Below are 15,934 nucleotides of genomic sequence, written 5' to 3'. Positions count from 1 at the left end.
GCAAGAAAAATATGAAATATGTCAAAAGCACTAAAATAAACTAATTGTAATACAAATGTACTATATAGTTTGTGTGTTTGGTTTTTTTTGTTTTGTTTTGTTTGTTTTTTTTGAGATGGAGTCTCGCTCTGTCCCCCAGGCTGGAGTGCAATAGCGCGATCTCAGCTCACGGCAACCTCCGCCTCCTGGATTCAAGCAATTCTCCTGCCTCAGCCTCCCGAGTAGCTGGGACTACAGGCGCACGCCACCACACCCAGCTAATTTTCATACTTTTAGGAGACGGGGTTTCACCATGTTGGCCAGGCTGGTCTCGAACTCCTCACCTTGCGATCCACCCTCCTCGGCCCGGACCAAAGTGCTGGGATTACAGGCGTGAGCCACTGCACCCGGCCACAAATGTACTACATAGTTTGAAGAGTGGCTGGGTGAGTGGCTCATGCCTGTAATCCTAGCACTCTGGGAGGCAGAGGCAGCTGGCTCACCTGAGGTCAGGAGTTCGAGGCCAGCCTGACCAATATAACAAAACCCCATCTCTACTAAAAATACAAAAATTAGCCGGGCATGGTGGCATGTGCCTGTAATCCCAGCTACTTGGGGGGCTGAGACAGGAGAATCGCTTGAACCCGGGAGGCGGAGGTTGCAGTGACCTGAGATCGTGCCATTGCACTCCAGCCTGGACAACGAGAGTGAAACTGTCTCAAAAAAAAAAAAAAAAAATAGAAGAACGTACATGTGTATCTATAAATCTACCATTTGTCAAAAACTTGAGTGGGTCTCAGATCTTACCCTACTTGCAAGCTAACAAGTTAGCCTGTCACAGTTTTATGAATGCTGATGGAAAGCATGTGACTACCTGGCCTGAAATAAAGGACAGTTTATTAGAGCAATGACAGTAGCCAGAATATAGCATTGGTGTCAGTTGTCCAAGTGAATTCCCACAAGGCAAAGTGAAGAGAACCCATGCACACAGTGAGCTGCCTTACAGGAGAGGAACCCTGAGCTTAGAGAATCTGAACCATTAACCATTTTTTCAAACGAGGTCTCGCTCTGTTGCCTATCCTAGTCTTGAACTCTACCTCATCCTATAGAGTAGCTGAGATTACAGGTGTGAGCCACCACACCCTGCCCCAAATCTTTTATAACGGATTGTGCCCTTGTCTCCTCGTTTTGTAGGGAGACACCATTTCTATCTTCCAAGGCTGCTCACTACACGAAAATCCCTAATGAGAGTCCAGGAGCAAAGGCAGTCAGGCCATGGTCGCAGTACGTGCACAAACTCAAGAGACTAATGGAGAACTGTCTCTAGACTTTATTCAGCTTAAAAGGTGCTACATAATCCATACTTTAGTGCAGGTGCCTATTGCTCAAGCATTCTGAATATCTTAATTACAAGACCTTAGATGTAAAAACTGAAGGAAAGTCGTGCACGGTGGCTCACGCCTGTAATCCCAGCACTTTAGGAGGCCAAGGCGAGTGGAACACTTGAGCCCAGGAGTTCGAGACCGGCCTAGGCAACATAGCGAGACTTGCCCCTATCTTAAAACGCAAAAAAAAAAAAATTTCTAAAATTGAAGGAAGTAACACTTGTAAAATCGGCACTGAGCCCCCACATCAGGCATTCGATAAAGGGAAGCTGCTGTTGTTACGATTGTTGTAGTTAGAAATACCATACGGTTGGCCGGGCACGGTGGTTCACACCTGTAATCCCAGCACTTTGGAAGGCCGAGGCGGGCGGATCACGAGGTCAGAAGATCGAGACCATCCTGGCTAACACGGTGAAACCCCCTTCTCTACTAAAAACACAAAAAATTAGCCGGGCGTGGTGGCGGGCGCCTGTAATCCCAGCTACTTGGGAGGCGGAGGTAGGAGAATCGTTTGAACCCGGGAGGCAGAGGTTGCAGTGAGCCGAGATCGTGCCACTGCACTCCATCCTGGCTAACAGAATGAGACTCCATCTCAAAAAAAAAAAAGAAAAAGAAATACTATACGATTATTGAGAAGGCTACTGTCTTCATCAAAACAAGTCGAACAGCAGAACCGTCGAGTCTGGATCCCTCCTCTTCCCCACCCCAACCCCACCCCTGCCCCAACTCCGGCGCAGGGACCTGGCGGAAGATTAGAGACAAGAAAAAAGGACGCGAAAAAAAGAGGCTCTCGCGCCTAGCCCGGCCCGGCCCCACGCACCTCGCACCTCCCGCTCAGGCTCCGAGTCCTCATCGACCTCGCGCTCCCGCTTCACCCGCACAAACGGGACAACAGAAGCCGGGGCCTCGCGCACGCTCGCCGGCTCCACCTCCCGCTTCACGCGCACAGGGCTGCCCCGGGAGCTCGCCGCCTCAGGCTCCCGCTCTCGCTCCCGCTTGACGCGACCGGAGCTGCCCCGCGACTCGGACTCTCGCTTCCCGCGGGTGGAACCGCGAGACTCCCGCTTAGACCGGCCGGACATCTCCACTACCAGCCGAGTCGTCCAGCGCAGGCGCCAAGCACGCTCGAGCGCGCGGCACACGGCCAATCAGGAGAGGGGCTGATAGCGAGCCCCGAACTCTCTACGAGTCGCCACTGGGGACAAATCACGCTGCAGAAAATTTGTGGGCGGTGCTATTCCTGCAGTGGCTTCCTCTCCCCTGAGAACCTTCTGTGGGCCTACTGTCGTTTACAGTTTACTGAGACGGGAACCTTTACTGGCGACAGTTTTCTGGATAAAAGCTGTCAGGCCGGGCGCGGTGGCTCACGCCTGTAATCCCAGCACTTTAGGAGGCTGAGGCGGGTGGATCACCTGAGGTCGGGAGTTTGAGACCAACCTGACCAACATGGAGAAACCCCGTCTCTACTAAAAATACAAAATTAGCCCGGCATTATGGCGCATGCCTGTAATCTCAGCTACTCGGGAGGCTAAGGAAGGAGAATCGCTTGAACCCAGGAGGCGGAGGTTGCGGTGAGCCGAGATCGCGCCATTGCACTCCAGCCTGGGCAACAAAAGCGAAACTCCGTCTCAAAAAAAAAAAAGAAGCTGTCATTCGGCCCCAGATTTGTGCCTCAAAACCACCATCGTGAGGTCGTATCACACAGTCTCCGCGGCTTGGAGGCTGACAATCCTGCGCAGGAAAACTAGGCGACATTCCCAAATCATCCCCTTGACGGCCCTAATTCTACTTTTAGAAGGTTCTTGGTACCATGAAAACGCAAATGCCCGGTAGGGGCGGATTTACCATGAAGCTAATAAAGCTCTAACCTCAGGACCTGCCTCGAACTTGTTTGCTTGTTTGAACCGTTCCATTGAGGTATAATTGACATACAAGAAACTACATGTTTAAAGTGTGCAATTTAGGCCAGGCGCTGTGGCTCATGCCTGTAATACCAGCACTTTGGAAGGCCGAGGCGGGCGGATCACCTGAGGTCAGGACTGGAGACCAGCCTGGCCAACATGGTGAAACCCCGTCTCTACTAAAAATACAAAAATTAGCCGGGCGTGTTGGCATGAGCCTGTTATCCCGGCTACTTAGGAGGCTGAGGCAGGAGAATCGCTTGAACCCCGGAGGCGGAGGTTGCAGTGAGCCGAGATCGCCCCATTGCACTCCAGCCTGGGCAACCAGAGTGAAACTCCGTCATACCCACACCACACCACACCACGCCACACACCACACCACACGTGAAACTCCCTCATACCATACCATACCATACCACACCACATCACACCGTGTGCAACTTACTGAATTCTGACTTGAGGTATATGTCAGAGGCGTTCGAACCAGACCAACTCCATCTTGAGGGTTAGGAAAATGAGGCTGGGACTTGCCAGGCTGCATTCCCAGGAAGTTAGGTATTCCTAGCCTAGAGATGTCTACGGTTAAGGGAACAGAGAGATAATGTTTACTAAACAGATCCAGACTTGGGAGTGTCCTAATATCCCAATATCTGGAGAATAAAGGCATTCCTAATTTTGCTTTAAAGATAATGTCTTCTTGCAAAATATAGTAATTAATAAAATTAATCCTTTATCACAAACCCTTGTAGCAGAGCACATCTCCCCATGATCTTTTTATCCTATATATAAACAAGCATTTGTAGCCATGGTGGATGCGTTCCTCCTTTTACTTTCAGGAACGCCCTATTCTGTCTATGGAGTAGCTGTACTTTCACTACTTTATTTTTTATTTTTTATTTTTTTTGAGACAGAGTCTCACTCTGTCACCCAGGTTGGAGTGCAGTGGTGACATCTTGGCTCACTGCAACCTCTGCCTCCTGGGTTCAAGTGATTATCCTGCCTCAGACTCCTGAGTAGCTGGGATTACATGCACCTGCCACCACGCCCGGCTAATTTTTGTATTTTTAGTAGGCACAGAGTTTCACCACATTGGCCAGGCTGGTATGGAACTGCTGACCTCAAGTGATCCGCCTACCTCCCCTTCCAAAGTGCAGGGATTACAGGCATAAGCCACCACACCTTGCTACTTTACTTTCTTAATAAACTTGCTTTTACTTTGCACTGCGGACTCACCCTGAATTCTTTCTTGCACAAGGTCCAAGAACACTCCTTTGGGGTCTGAATATGGATCCCTTTCCTGTAACATATACACCCATGAAGCCATCACCACAATCAAGAGAAGGGATCTGGGCCCAGTACGATGGCTCACACCTATAATCCCAGCACTTTGGGAGGCCTGAGGCAGGAGGATCACTTGAGGTCAGGAGTTCAAGACTAGCCTTGGCAACATAGAGAGACCCTGTCTCCACAAAAAAATTTTAAAATTAGCTGGGCATGGTGGCATGCTATTCAGGAGGCTGAGGAAGGAGGATCGTTTGGGCCTGAGAGGTGGAGGCTGCAGTGAGCAGTGATTGCACCACTACAATCCAACCTATGCGACAGTGAGATCCTGCCTCAAAAAAATAAAAAAATTAAAAAAATTTAAAGAATCTACCCAGCCCCAAAGATATCCTCTTCCTCCCAGAGAACCCCCACAAAAATCAACTGATCTCTCGGTCACTATAGATTAGTTTGCACTTCCTAGAGTTTTATATAAATGGAATCATGCAGAGTCCTTGGCCTCCTTCACTGGGCATATTTACTTTATGATCCATCCATGTTGTTGAGCTACAGATCTTCCTTTGGATTGCTCGGTAATATTCCATTGTGTGGCTGGACCACCATTGGTCCCTGTTTTTTGTTTTTTTTTGAGATGGAGGTTGGACTGCAGTGGCTCGATCTCGGCTGACTGCAACCTCCGCCTCCTGGGTTCAAGCGATTCTTCTGCCTCGGCCTCCCAAGTAGCTGGGATTACAAGCGCCTGCCATCAAGCCCAGCTAATTTTTTGTATTTTTAGTAGAGACGGGGTTTCACCATTTTGGCCAGGCTAGTCTCGAACTCCTGACCTCTTGATCCGCCTGCCTGGGCCCCTCCCAAAGTGCTGGGATTACAGGCATGAGCCACCACACCTGGATCTTTCTTTCTTTTTTAATGTATTTTTTTCTTGTAGAGACGATGTCTCACTGTGTTGCCCAGGCTGGTCTCAAATTCCTCCCTCCAGCGATACTCCCACTTCGGTATCCCAAAGTTTTGGAATTACAGACATGAGCCACTGCATCCAGCCGTTTGTCCCTGTCCTAATCATGAATTCCTGATTTTGACTTTTGTAAAAGGACTTGAGAATTTTACACGCTGTGATGTGAACCCAGTGGTCAGAAAAAATAGAAAAAAGAAAAAGAAAAGGGCCGGGCACGGTGGCTCATGCCTGCAATCCCAACACTTTGGGAGGCCGAGGCAGGCGGATCACCTGAGGTCAGGAGTTCAAGACCAGCCTGTCCAACGTGGTGAAACCTCATCTCTACCAAAAATACAAAACTTAGCCGGGCGTGGTGGCACGCACCTGTAGTCCCAGCTACTAGGGAGGCTGAGGCAGGAGAATTGCTTAAACCCGGGAGGCGGAGGTTGCAGTAAGCCGAGATCACGCCAATGCACTCCAGCCTGAGCGACAGAGTGAGACTCCTTCTCAAAAAAAAAAAAAAAGGAAAAATTAATAAAAAAGAAAATAATACACCCGTAAGTCCCTCAAAAACCCTGGGTCCTCCCGCAGGGACAGTTAAGCCATCGGCGCCGTGAGCAGGAGGCAAGCCGGGCCAGGAGAGCCTTCGCGGCGCCTTCGCGAAGCCTGCGGCCTGGGCGCCGCTGTGTGCCCTGCCTGAGCATTTCAAGGCCTCACAATCTATTTGAGGTAGGTGCTCTAGGTGTTCCCATTTACTAATGAGGAAACTGAGGCGTGGCAGGGTTACATGGTCAGCCAAAGTCACGCAGATGGTGATGGATTGCACAGCATCCCATTACCAGAAAAAAGACGGGAAGGCACCGCCGTAAGCATCGAGTTGTGTTAATAGATGATTTGCATTTTTCTGAATGTTCTGGTATCAGCTGTAAGCCGAAATCCTTGTTTCCTATTAATATGTTACGAAAAAACAAACAAAAAAAACAAAACCAAAAGCCCTCTGTCCGGGGGGGGGGGTGGAAGTCAAGCATACCCTACTCCACCCGATCCGACCAGACCCGAAAACTCCGCGCGCCGCATTGCTTGGCCAGGCAGGGGGCCTCCCAGACCGGAAGTCAGGATGCGGGGCCGGAAGCTGAGCGAGGGGCGGCGCGGACCTCTGTGGGCGGGTGGTTGTTGTTGGGGCCGTCGAGGCGGCGGCGACTCTGCATCCCCGGCTCCGGATGGAGGCGGGGCCGCATCCCCGGCCGGGGCACTGCTGCAAGCCTGGGGGGCGGCTGGACATGAACCACGGCTTCGTGCACCATATCCGACGGAACCAGATCGCTCGGTACCGCCCCGCCCTGCGCCGCCGCCGCCGCCACTCCTGGCCTGGCCTGGCCCGGCCCGACAGTCCCTGACTCCCCTCGGCTCCCCGCAGGGACGACTATGACAAGAAGGTGAAGCAGGCGGCCAAGGAGAAGGTGAGGAGGCGGCACACGCCCGCGCCGACGCGGCCCCGCAAGCCAGACCTGCAGGTGTACCTGCCGCGACACCGAGGTGAGGCCGCCCGCCCCGCCTGCCTCCAGCCCGCGCGCTCTTCCTGCAACGCACTCCCCTTCTCTGTAGGGAAAAACCACTTCTTACTCCTAAGGTTCAGCTCACCTCGTCTGTTCCCGGAACCTCCACCTCAACGCTCCCAAATCTCCGCTGAATGATTCTCCCCAAGAACTGGGATGACTCATAAGCCCCCAGTTAAGCATCGCTGTCAGAGTATCGGGGAGCCAGCAAGAAGTTTATTTGCCGGTTTGCCCCACCGTGCTGTATTTTAGTAAGGTGCTCCGCTACCTAGCAAAGAGAAAGTCTGGCACAGCGATGAGCGACCAGCACGTAATTGTGGAATGAACCCAGTAAATGGCCTTTCCCCAGCTTCCCTGCTACCTAGAGATCACACTGGTTAACATATGATACTCAATTTTTGTTAAACATTATTACTTTTTTTAAAATGTTTTTATTTTATTTTTGAGACTAGGTCTCTATCGCGCAAGCTGGAGTGCAATGGTGTGACCTGGGCTCACTCCAGCCTTAGCCTCCCGAGTACCTGGGACCACAGGCGCGTGCCACCACACCCGTTAATTTTGGTATTTCTTGTAGAGAAGGGGTTTCCCCGGCTGGGCGCGGTGGCTCACGCCTGTAATCCCAGCACTTTGGGAGGCCGAGGCGGGCGGATCACGAGGTCAGGAGATGGAGACCATCCTGGATAACACGGTGAAACCCCGTCTCTACTAAAAATACAAAAAATTAGCCTGGCGTGGTGGTGGGCGCCTGTAGTCCCAGCTACTCGGGAGGCTGAGGCAGGAGAATGTCGTGAACCCGGGAGGCGGAGCATGCAGTGAGCCAAGATCGCACCACTGCACTCCAGCCTGGGCAACAGAGCAAGACTCCGTCTCAAAAAAAAAAAAAAAAAAAAAAAAAAAAAAAAAAAGGGGTTTCCCCACGTTGTCCAGGCTGATCTCGAACTCCTGAGCTCAGGTGATCTGCCCGTATCGGCCTCCCAAAGTGCTGGGATTATAGGTGTGTGCCACTACCTTTGTTAGGCATTACTTAAAGTGCTTTTAGATCTTACGTATATTAATTCACTGAGTCTTTATACAACTTCATAAGAAAGCTTCTGTTTCACAGTCAGGAAACAGGCACAGAGAGGTTAAACAACTTGCCCAAGATCTCAGCTAGTAAATGGCAGAGCCTGGATTTGAACCCAGGCAGAGCTGTATCCACCCTTCTGCTTTCCAGTACTTTTTGCTAGACAAATGTGCATTGTGTACCTACTGTGTGACAGGACTGTGCTGGCCTCAGAGCAGAGATGCAAAGGTAAATAAGTCTGATTGGCAGCACACCAAATGCTTACACTGGGCCGGGCGCAGTGGTTCATGCCTGTGATCCTAGCAGTTTGGGAGGCTGAGGTGGGCGGATCCCTTGAGGCCAGGAGTTTGAAATTAACCTGGACAACATGGCGAAACCCCATCTCTACTAAAAATACAAAAATTAGCCAGGTATGGTGGCAGGCGGCTGTAATCCCAGCTACTTGGGAGGCTGAGGAAGGAGAATTGCTTGAACCTGGGAGGCAGAGGTTGCAGTGAGCCGAGATTTAGCCACTGCACTCCAGCCTGGACAACAGAGCAAGACTCCATCTCAAAAAAAAAAAAAAGAAAAAAAAACCCACTTACACTGGACCCATAAGAAGATTGGGGCAGCTGGGTGCAGTGGCTCACGCCTGAAATCCCAGCGCTTTGGGAGGCCAAGGTGGGCGGATCACCTGAGGTCAGGAGTTCGAGACCAGCCTGGCCAACATGGTAAAATCCCATCTCTACTAAAAATACAAAAATTAGCTGGACGTGGTGGCACTTGCCTGTAATCCCAGCTACTCGGGAGGCTGAGGCAGGAGAATCGCTTGAATCCGGGAGCAGAAGTTGCAGTGAGCCGAGATTGCACCACTGCACTCCAGCCTGGGCGACAGAGTGAGACTTCGTCTCAAAAAAAAAGAAGACTGGGGCTTTCTTAACCGTGTATTTTCCTGCAGCATCTCTATGGGCAGGACCTTCAGCAGCACCCCCCTCTTCTTTCTTACTGTGGTTCATCCTTCCAGATGTCTCTGCCCACCCACGCAACCCAGACTATGAAGAGTCCGGTGAAAGCAGCAGTAGTGGAGGCTCTGAGCTGGAGCCTTCTGGCCATCAGCTCTTCTGCTTAGAATACGAGGCAGACAGTGGAGAGGTCACATCAGTTATCGTCTATCAGGTACGCCTGGTGGAAACAGCTGCAGCCTGAAGGTCCTGGGCCATGGTAGTAACCATTGTCAGACCCTGAGCCCTGTTTTCCTCAGGACCCCCAGTGGGAAGCGTCTGCTCCACATGTGAGCCTAGGCCTGGCGGGCAGTGCTTTTGAGCACAACTCACTCCCATCTCACAGTGATTCTCAAGTAGGGGAACAGGGAGGGCTCTTAGCCCCCAGTGGAGAATCACTATTACAGGGGATACCTGGGAAATGACAAGTGCTGGCAAAAAGCCTTGAGCTAAATGGAGGTCTGTGAGAGTGTTTAGGGACAGGGCAGGTCACCTTTCTGGAAGAGGCCAGGCCCTGAGCCTCCTGACTCTTCCTCCACGTAGGGCGATGACCCAGGAAAGGTGAGTGAGGAGGTGTCGGCACACACGCCTCTGGATCCACCCATGCGAGAAGCCCTCAAGTTGCGTATCCAGGAGGAGATTGCAAAGCGCCAGAGCCGACACTGACCATGTTGAAGGCGTTCTCTCCAGGCTGGATTCACTGCACTCGGAAGAATTCTGCCCAGGGAATTTAGTGTGGGGGTACCAGGACCAGTTTGTCTGATCTTGAGACCCCCCAGAGCTGCTGCATCCATAGGGTGTTGCAGGACTACACCTGGCCCGGCTTGCAGTCATTCTTTCTTATATGTTGACCCATTTGCCCAGCCTGATATTCTGGAATTTTTTTTTTTTTTTTTTTTTTTTTTGGAGAATTTTGTGTGGCTAATGTGTTCTAGAAGCAGAGACTCCAGGGAGAACCAGAATTTATGAAGCCTCGTGCCAATATGGTGCTTTCTCACCGAGGTCATATGCCTGGCTGCTGTGTTCCACTCAGCTCCATGAGCCATGTTTGTTATTTTATGTTTCTTCTGTGCTTTTGCTCATTTCCACCCATGTATTCATAGACCTTTCTTCAGCCCTTTTTCTTTGTTCCTTTCCTTCATCTTTTTGCCTCAGGTAGAATCCATCAATTCTCCTCCCCCTCCAACATGACTGTGTACCTCCAGCTGCTCAGGACTTTGGAGGTGGGAGCAGGGCCTGGGGATCTACCCTTCTAAAAAACTCTCCAAGTAATTCTGATACCAATAAAGTGGGAGACCTCCATTTTTGAGGCCTATTTGCAAGCATGTCTCCCTCCCTTTCCATGGCTTTTTTGTTTCTCGCATGTTCCACTGCTTTGCACTGTCTAGACAGGAAACCTAGGAAGATGTTGGTGCTAAACTGCAAAGATTTCTTACAGCAAAACCTGCCTCGGCCAGGGCTACAGAATTCCAACTTTCAACTTCATTCCTAGCCGTGAACAGACTATCCTCTGCTCAGACTAAAAGGGAATTATAAAACAATGGGAACTTACTTTCCAGTTGTGACTTAACAGTTCTGAACATACCTACAAAGGGAAAGTCAATATTAGCAATAATTGCCTGATTGACAGCGCGCCAGAGGGAATGAAATGAGGCCTTCTTTCCTACCTCCCAGGAGTATGTAACTCAGATCCTTAGCATAAAGATCCCCAGGAATACCACTGCTCTAAACCGGTGAACATTTTTTCTAATGCAGGGTTAGGCTTACGTCTGAATTCCACAAGACATCCTCCCCCTCCAGTACGGAAGTTCCAAGGCACTTGTTTTCCAGCACATCAGCCTAACCTCAGTGCCTTGAAATGTGGCTTTAAGCATTTGAGAACTGAGATTTCCTGAAAACATAGGCCCTTGCCCCAGGGGTTTCTCCACATCCGGGTGTTAAGACACCTGATGGCACTGTTGGTTTGTCCCCTATACCCCAGAAAATCTATCCTGCAAGGTAGCTATTTCAATCATGTCATTAAAATGTGGCAAGTCACAGCTCGCAATGCCAAAGGAATGCTGGGGCAGTAAGTGAGGTGGATAAGTGAGAAAGGTCCGGTAGTGAAAGTAGCCAGGGACCAGAATGCTCCAGACCTACAGAGCTGGTCAAGGTTAACTGCCTTAAACTTACCAATCCTGGGCTCAGTTCTCTTTTGAAAGGAGAAAGTCTTTGTCCTCTACTTAGGCAACTGGGCTAGAAGTGCCTTTTGACTTCTAATGTTAACTACCCTCCAAAGCCTCCTGGGTCAAAGGAGGCTCTCCCAAACTCCACCCCTGTTCTTCCTGGTCAGAGAACCAGTCAGTCATTCTAGTCTTCCAGTCCTTAAACTGATCTGATGACTTAGAACATAGGATTTCACTGCAAGTCTCGCTTTTTAGTCTGGAAATACTTCTGAGGTCTGTCTTCTCACAGCTGGATCACCTGTTTCCTGGTTTTATTACACAATTCAAAAGGCTAGAAGTGGAGTTTGGGGGCTTGGCACCTGAAAATTTAGACCCCATTCTTATTAAGTAAAAGAAGAGGTAGGGAGGCCGAGGCGGGCGGATCATGAAATCAGGAGATCCAGACCGTCCTGGCTAACACAGAGAAACCCTGTCTCTACTAAAAATACAAAACATTAGTCGGGCGTGGTGACATGCGCCTGTAGTCCATCCCAGCTACTCGGGAGGCCGAGGCAAGAGAATCGCCTGAACCTGGAAGGCAGAGGTTGCAGTGAGCTGAGATCACGCCACTGCACTTCAGGCTGGGCAGCAGAGCGAAACTCCATCTCAAAAAAAAAAAAAAAAAAAAAAGGAAGAGGTAAAAAGGCAGCATTTAATAAGTACCTGTTGTATCCTTTTAAGTGTTTGTTGTGGTAATCCTCACAAAGACCGGGACTGATGGAAACTCCTTGCTATCAAACTTTTTTTCTTGAGGAATTTTGCTTTTCAAGTGCATGTACACTATTAATATTTTCTACCCAAGAGAGCATTCTAAGCTAATTTATGCAGTGTGACTGTATTAAGCATTAAGCTTCCTTCAGAGCTGGCCTATCGGAGATGCTACTGCCCTTTCTACAGGTATGTCTGAAATGCCTGCCCAAGATGGCCCTTAGCCAGTTAACAGCTTTATAGCCCATCCTCATTGCTTACTGCCACCCCTCAGCTGGGGTCCAAGGCAGTACTATCCAGTTTATTCACCAGACCTGCCTCCAGACATCTGCTTCTTTCAAAAATTAGTGTTTTCCGTCAAGGAGCATGTTCCAGAGCATTTCCCACAGATGTCCCAAAGAACACTGTCCGGTGCTGTGGTGTACCGTGGCAACAGCATTAGACTAAGTGGAACTTCCCAGCAGGCTACTTTAGAATCCGCTCATTTGACTAGATATGATGTAATTGGCTGTCTTTAAAAACAAAACGCGCGCACACACACAATCTGATAGGCATATCTCATGCCCATTCAATATGCAATGTTCTTCGCTCACTGAATTTAAGCCTGTATTTTAAGGTTTTGTGGTTCCTCAGCCACAATGGGTGATGTCACTGATAGAATGAAGCTGAGTTTGCAAGGGTTTGGGGCTGTGCAAGAGTAAACACTAGAGCTTGAGTTGTTATCCAGCTGGCAAGCACAGAAGTCTTTGAAGAATGTAATGTAAGAAGGGAAAAGAATGTAAAGCTTTTTGTACCAAATGAGAGTTGGAGCCCAGCCAACAAATGCTTTTCTCTGTGTAAAAGTCTCTCTGGAAGGGACATTCCATCTCCATGGTGCACTCTGAGGGGCACTGTCAACTAGAGATTGGCCCCATCCAGGTGGGAGGAACCCCTTTGGGATGGTGAGTATCCAATCTGCTGTGCATTTGACAGGATCTCTGAATGGCTAGGTAATGGATCCCAAGCAGGCTCACAAATTTAAATGAGGGCTTTGTGTGCAGAAAGAGGCACAAGTACAGATTACTTTCCTACCACTAGATTTTTGGGGAGAGTCACCATGGAATGTTGACAATTACTTAAAAAGTTTTTAAGCTCCCTTGCTGAATTCTGGTCCTGTCCCTGAGGAAGCAGATGGTCGTACAGCCACAGGCACCCACCCGAAATTTCCCTAGGAGTTGGAATAATGCTAGAATTGAAGACCTTCTGAGTAAAGGGCTTCTCTGCCTTCTCAGAGGCAGGAGAATTTGTACTGGTTGTGTTAAATGTATAAAAAGCTACATGTTCACCAGTTTACTCATTTCCAATGTGTAGATGAATAAAATGTAGTGTGCAAATTATTTGAAAATCCCAGAAGGAAGGTACTTTTCAAATACAGTATTTTTTTAACAAATAAACTTACTATTTTTACAGCACTGTTTTTGCCAAGAGTTGTGAAATAACTTGTGTACTTGGGGAAGTGGAGGTTAAATACCTGCCCTAAAGTCATTCCACCACCGAGTCAGCACTGGAAATCTCATCTCTTGCTTTGCCACACTATTTTAAGAGCTGTCCCTGTTGGAACATAACAACTAGGCAGACTCATGTAGCATTAGAGTTGGAAGGCCTTTTTAAAGACATCTGGTCCTACTTCTTACATGATACACAATTCCCCCTACCAACTACCTATGAAGAGCCCTTCTGTCATACGGAGCTCTATCCTGGGATAATTCTATTTTAGGAACTATTAGATTGTCATACTAAGCCAAAAGCTGCCTCATGTCCCGGATCTGGACTACTATGCCTTGCCCCCACATCATGTTAGAACTTGAGTAGTCCTCTCAGGCCTTCATCTTGATTGGATAGGGACTCAAACCCAGCTCAAGAAAATACAGTGTTAAGAATTGCAAAGCTTCCAATTAGGGTTCACAGCCCCATTGGGCAGATAAGGTGCCTACTCAATGGGATGCAGTTGGGCAGGAAGATGGTTCCTGTCAATTAGCAAGGAAGCACACCCTTGTCCTGAGGCACAAAGCATAGCCAGCGGCAGGTGGGCTGGATTTTATCCCCCACTGGTTTATTCAGCCAGGTGTGCTTGTACAATGATCACTACACAGCCATACTTCTTGGCCCTGTTTTAACTACTTGTCCTAATGTGATTAAGGACAGGGCTCTCCCGCTGGGCGCAGTGGTTCACATCTGTAATCCCAGCACTTTGAGAGGCCAAGGCGAGCGGATCACCTGAGGTCAGGAGTTCAAGACCAGCCTGACCAACATGGTGAAACCCCGTTTCTACTAAAAATACAAAAAAATTAGCCGGGCATGGTGGCAGGCACCTGTAATCCCAGCTACTCGGGAGGCTGAGGCACAAGAATCACTTGAACCCAGGAGGCAGAGGTAGCAGTGAGCCGAGATTGCGCCATTGCATTCCAGCCTGGGCAACAAGTGAAACTCCGTCTCAAAAGAAAAAGGGCTGTCCAACAGGTTTTCTGCTTCCATTTCTACTTTCCACTGGGTCCAAGAAGGTTTCTCCCTCTTCAAGTCATTGTGCAGTTTATTCTGCTCTACTTCTTTAAAGCACAGGACCCTGTTGTTGCACATAGCCTTTGCCTCACCAGTGTTGCCAAACTTCAGCTCCCCACACCAGGCAGCCTGCGCCTGTGCACCATTCAGGTGATGATCTGTCATCTCACAAGGGCTCCAACAGATGCTGGGATCGCCTTCGAGACAGAATGCCAGGCACACTTCTGATATGTGAAAGTATTTCCACCCTTGCAATAATTTAAGAAACATCCGGGCCGGGCACAGTGGCCCACGCCTGTAATCCCAGCACTTTGGGAGGCCGAGGCGGGCGGATCACGAGGTCAGGAGATCGAGACCATCCTGGCTAACACGGTGAAACCCCGTCTCTACTAAAAATACAAAAAAATTAGCTGGGTGTGGTGGCGGGCGCCTGTAGTTCCCAGCTACTCGGGAGGCTGAGGCAGGAGAATGGCGTGAACCCGGGAGGCGGAGCTTGCAATGAGCCGAGATCGCGCCACTGCACTCCAGCCTGGGCGACAGAGCAAGACTCCGTCTCAAAAAAAAAAAGAAAAAAAAGAAACATCCAAGAATGCACTCATAGCCTGTAAGTTTTTGGTGAAGCTGGTCAGTAATTTTTCCCACACTATCCTGTTTCCTTTTCCCAGATTCCTCCGGGTCTCTCACCTTCCCCTCTGCTTACCAACACTGGCCATGTTAATCCTTACCTACTCTACACTGACACCTACATGTGTCTATTTAGAATGGATGTCCTCTGGTCTCTGCCGCCTTATTTCAAATAAGTGTTGATCAGTCGGGAAACACGTCTTGGACACTGATTTCTGGCTAGTACATTGTGTACTTGTATGCAGGAAAGCAAAAAGTATCTAATGAAAGCAGCACTCCTCCGGAGTTTGCTGAGCCACAGAAACCATAAGCCAAATCCCAGGCGCTTGGATTTCTTAAGAAACAGCCAAGGCTTTGTGTCTGCTTCTCTGGACTCACCGCAGCCCTGGCCAGAGGCAGGCATAGGGCGCCACGTTGAGAGAGCTTCCTAGAGGACTCACCGTTGGCCAGTGCAGGCTGCAAAATGTGCGGCGGCGGAGAGACGCTCCTCCAGCCATGTGCACGGCGACAATCCTAGGTAGAGCTGGAATGCAGGCTGCCCCGAGATCCCCACCTGCTGACGCTTCCCCCGTAGGAACCGGTTAAACGGAACCTCTAGGCATCTCGGTTTTAGAGCGGTCTTCACGCCACAGCCCTCCGCGCCCAGGTCCTCCGAAGTTGGGACACCGCCCACGTTTCCCCCGTGACGCGGGCGCGGGGGCTCGGGAGTTGTAGTCTCGGGCAGGGCGCGGGCACCGAGGCCGGGGCTGCGCGGACTCCACGTCCCGGCGGGCGGCGCGGC

General features: G+C 49.9%; 2 protein-coding genes across 9 annotated transcripts in view; one reads left to right on the top strand and one right to left on the bottom strand.

The window, feature by feature from the left end:
* Positions 1-15,927, bottom strand: part of USP39 (ubiquitin specific peptidase 39) — a 91,052-nt gene extending 75,125 nt beyond the window's left edge. For 3 of the 8 annotated variants that reach the window (XM_030828149.1, XM_030828147.1, XM_030828146.1), the window contains exon 1: positions 2,185-2,550. In XM_030828149.1, the coding sequence (XP_030684009.1) occupies positions 2,185-2,446 (262 nt within the window). In that variant the 5' untranslated portion in view covers positions 2,447-2,550. Of the gene's footprint in view, positions 1-2,184; positions 2,551-3,710; positions 3,730-15,593 lie in introns of those variants that run through there. The other 5 variants (XM_030828153.1, XM_003268759.4, XM_030828151.1 and 2 more) reach the window with 5 other exon arrangements.
* On the top strand, positions 6,626-13,442 carry C14H2orf68 (chromosome 14 C2orf68 homolog). Its single transcript, XM_003268752.4, has 4 exons — positions 6,626-6,807; positions 6,898-7,016; positions 9,103-9,254; positions 9,623-13,442. The coding sequence occupies exons 1-4, from the start codon at positions 6,701-6,703 to the stop codon at positions 9,743-9,745; spliced, it is 501 nt and encodes a 166-aa protein (XP_003268800.1). The 5' UTR covers positions 6,626-6,700; the 3' UTR covers positions 9,746-13,442.
* Positions 15,928-15,934: the final 7 nt, after the last annotated feature.

The sequence above is a fragment of the Nomascus leucogenys genome, chromosome 14 (assembly GCF_006542625.1).
Source record: "Nomascus leucogenys isolate Asia chromosome 14, Asia_NLE_v1, whole genome shotgun sequence".
In the NCBI taxonomy this organism is placed as follows: domain Eukaryota; kingdom Metazoa; phylum Chordata; class Mammalia; order Primates; family Hylobatidae; genus Nomascus; species Nomascus leucogenys.
Note: the sequence above shows the minus strand (reverse complement) of the source record. Positions and strands in the feature narration are given on the sequence as shown.

Excerpts from the sequence above, each read along its gene's own strand:
- C14H2orf68 (XM_003268752.4), top strand. The coding sequence starts at position 6,701 with ATGGAGGCGGGGCCGCATCCCCGGCCGGGGCACTGCTGCAAGCCTGGG. Across the intron at positions 7,017-9,102 it reads GTACCTGCCGCGACACCGAG|ATGTCTCTGCCCACCCACGC; the intron begins GTGAGGCCGCCC and ends TCATCCTTCCAG. Across the intron at positions 9,255-9,622 it reads CATCAGTTATCGTCTATCAG|GGCGATGACCCAGGAAAGGT; the intron begins GTACGCCTGGTG and ends TCCTCCACGTAG.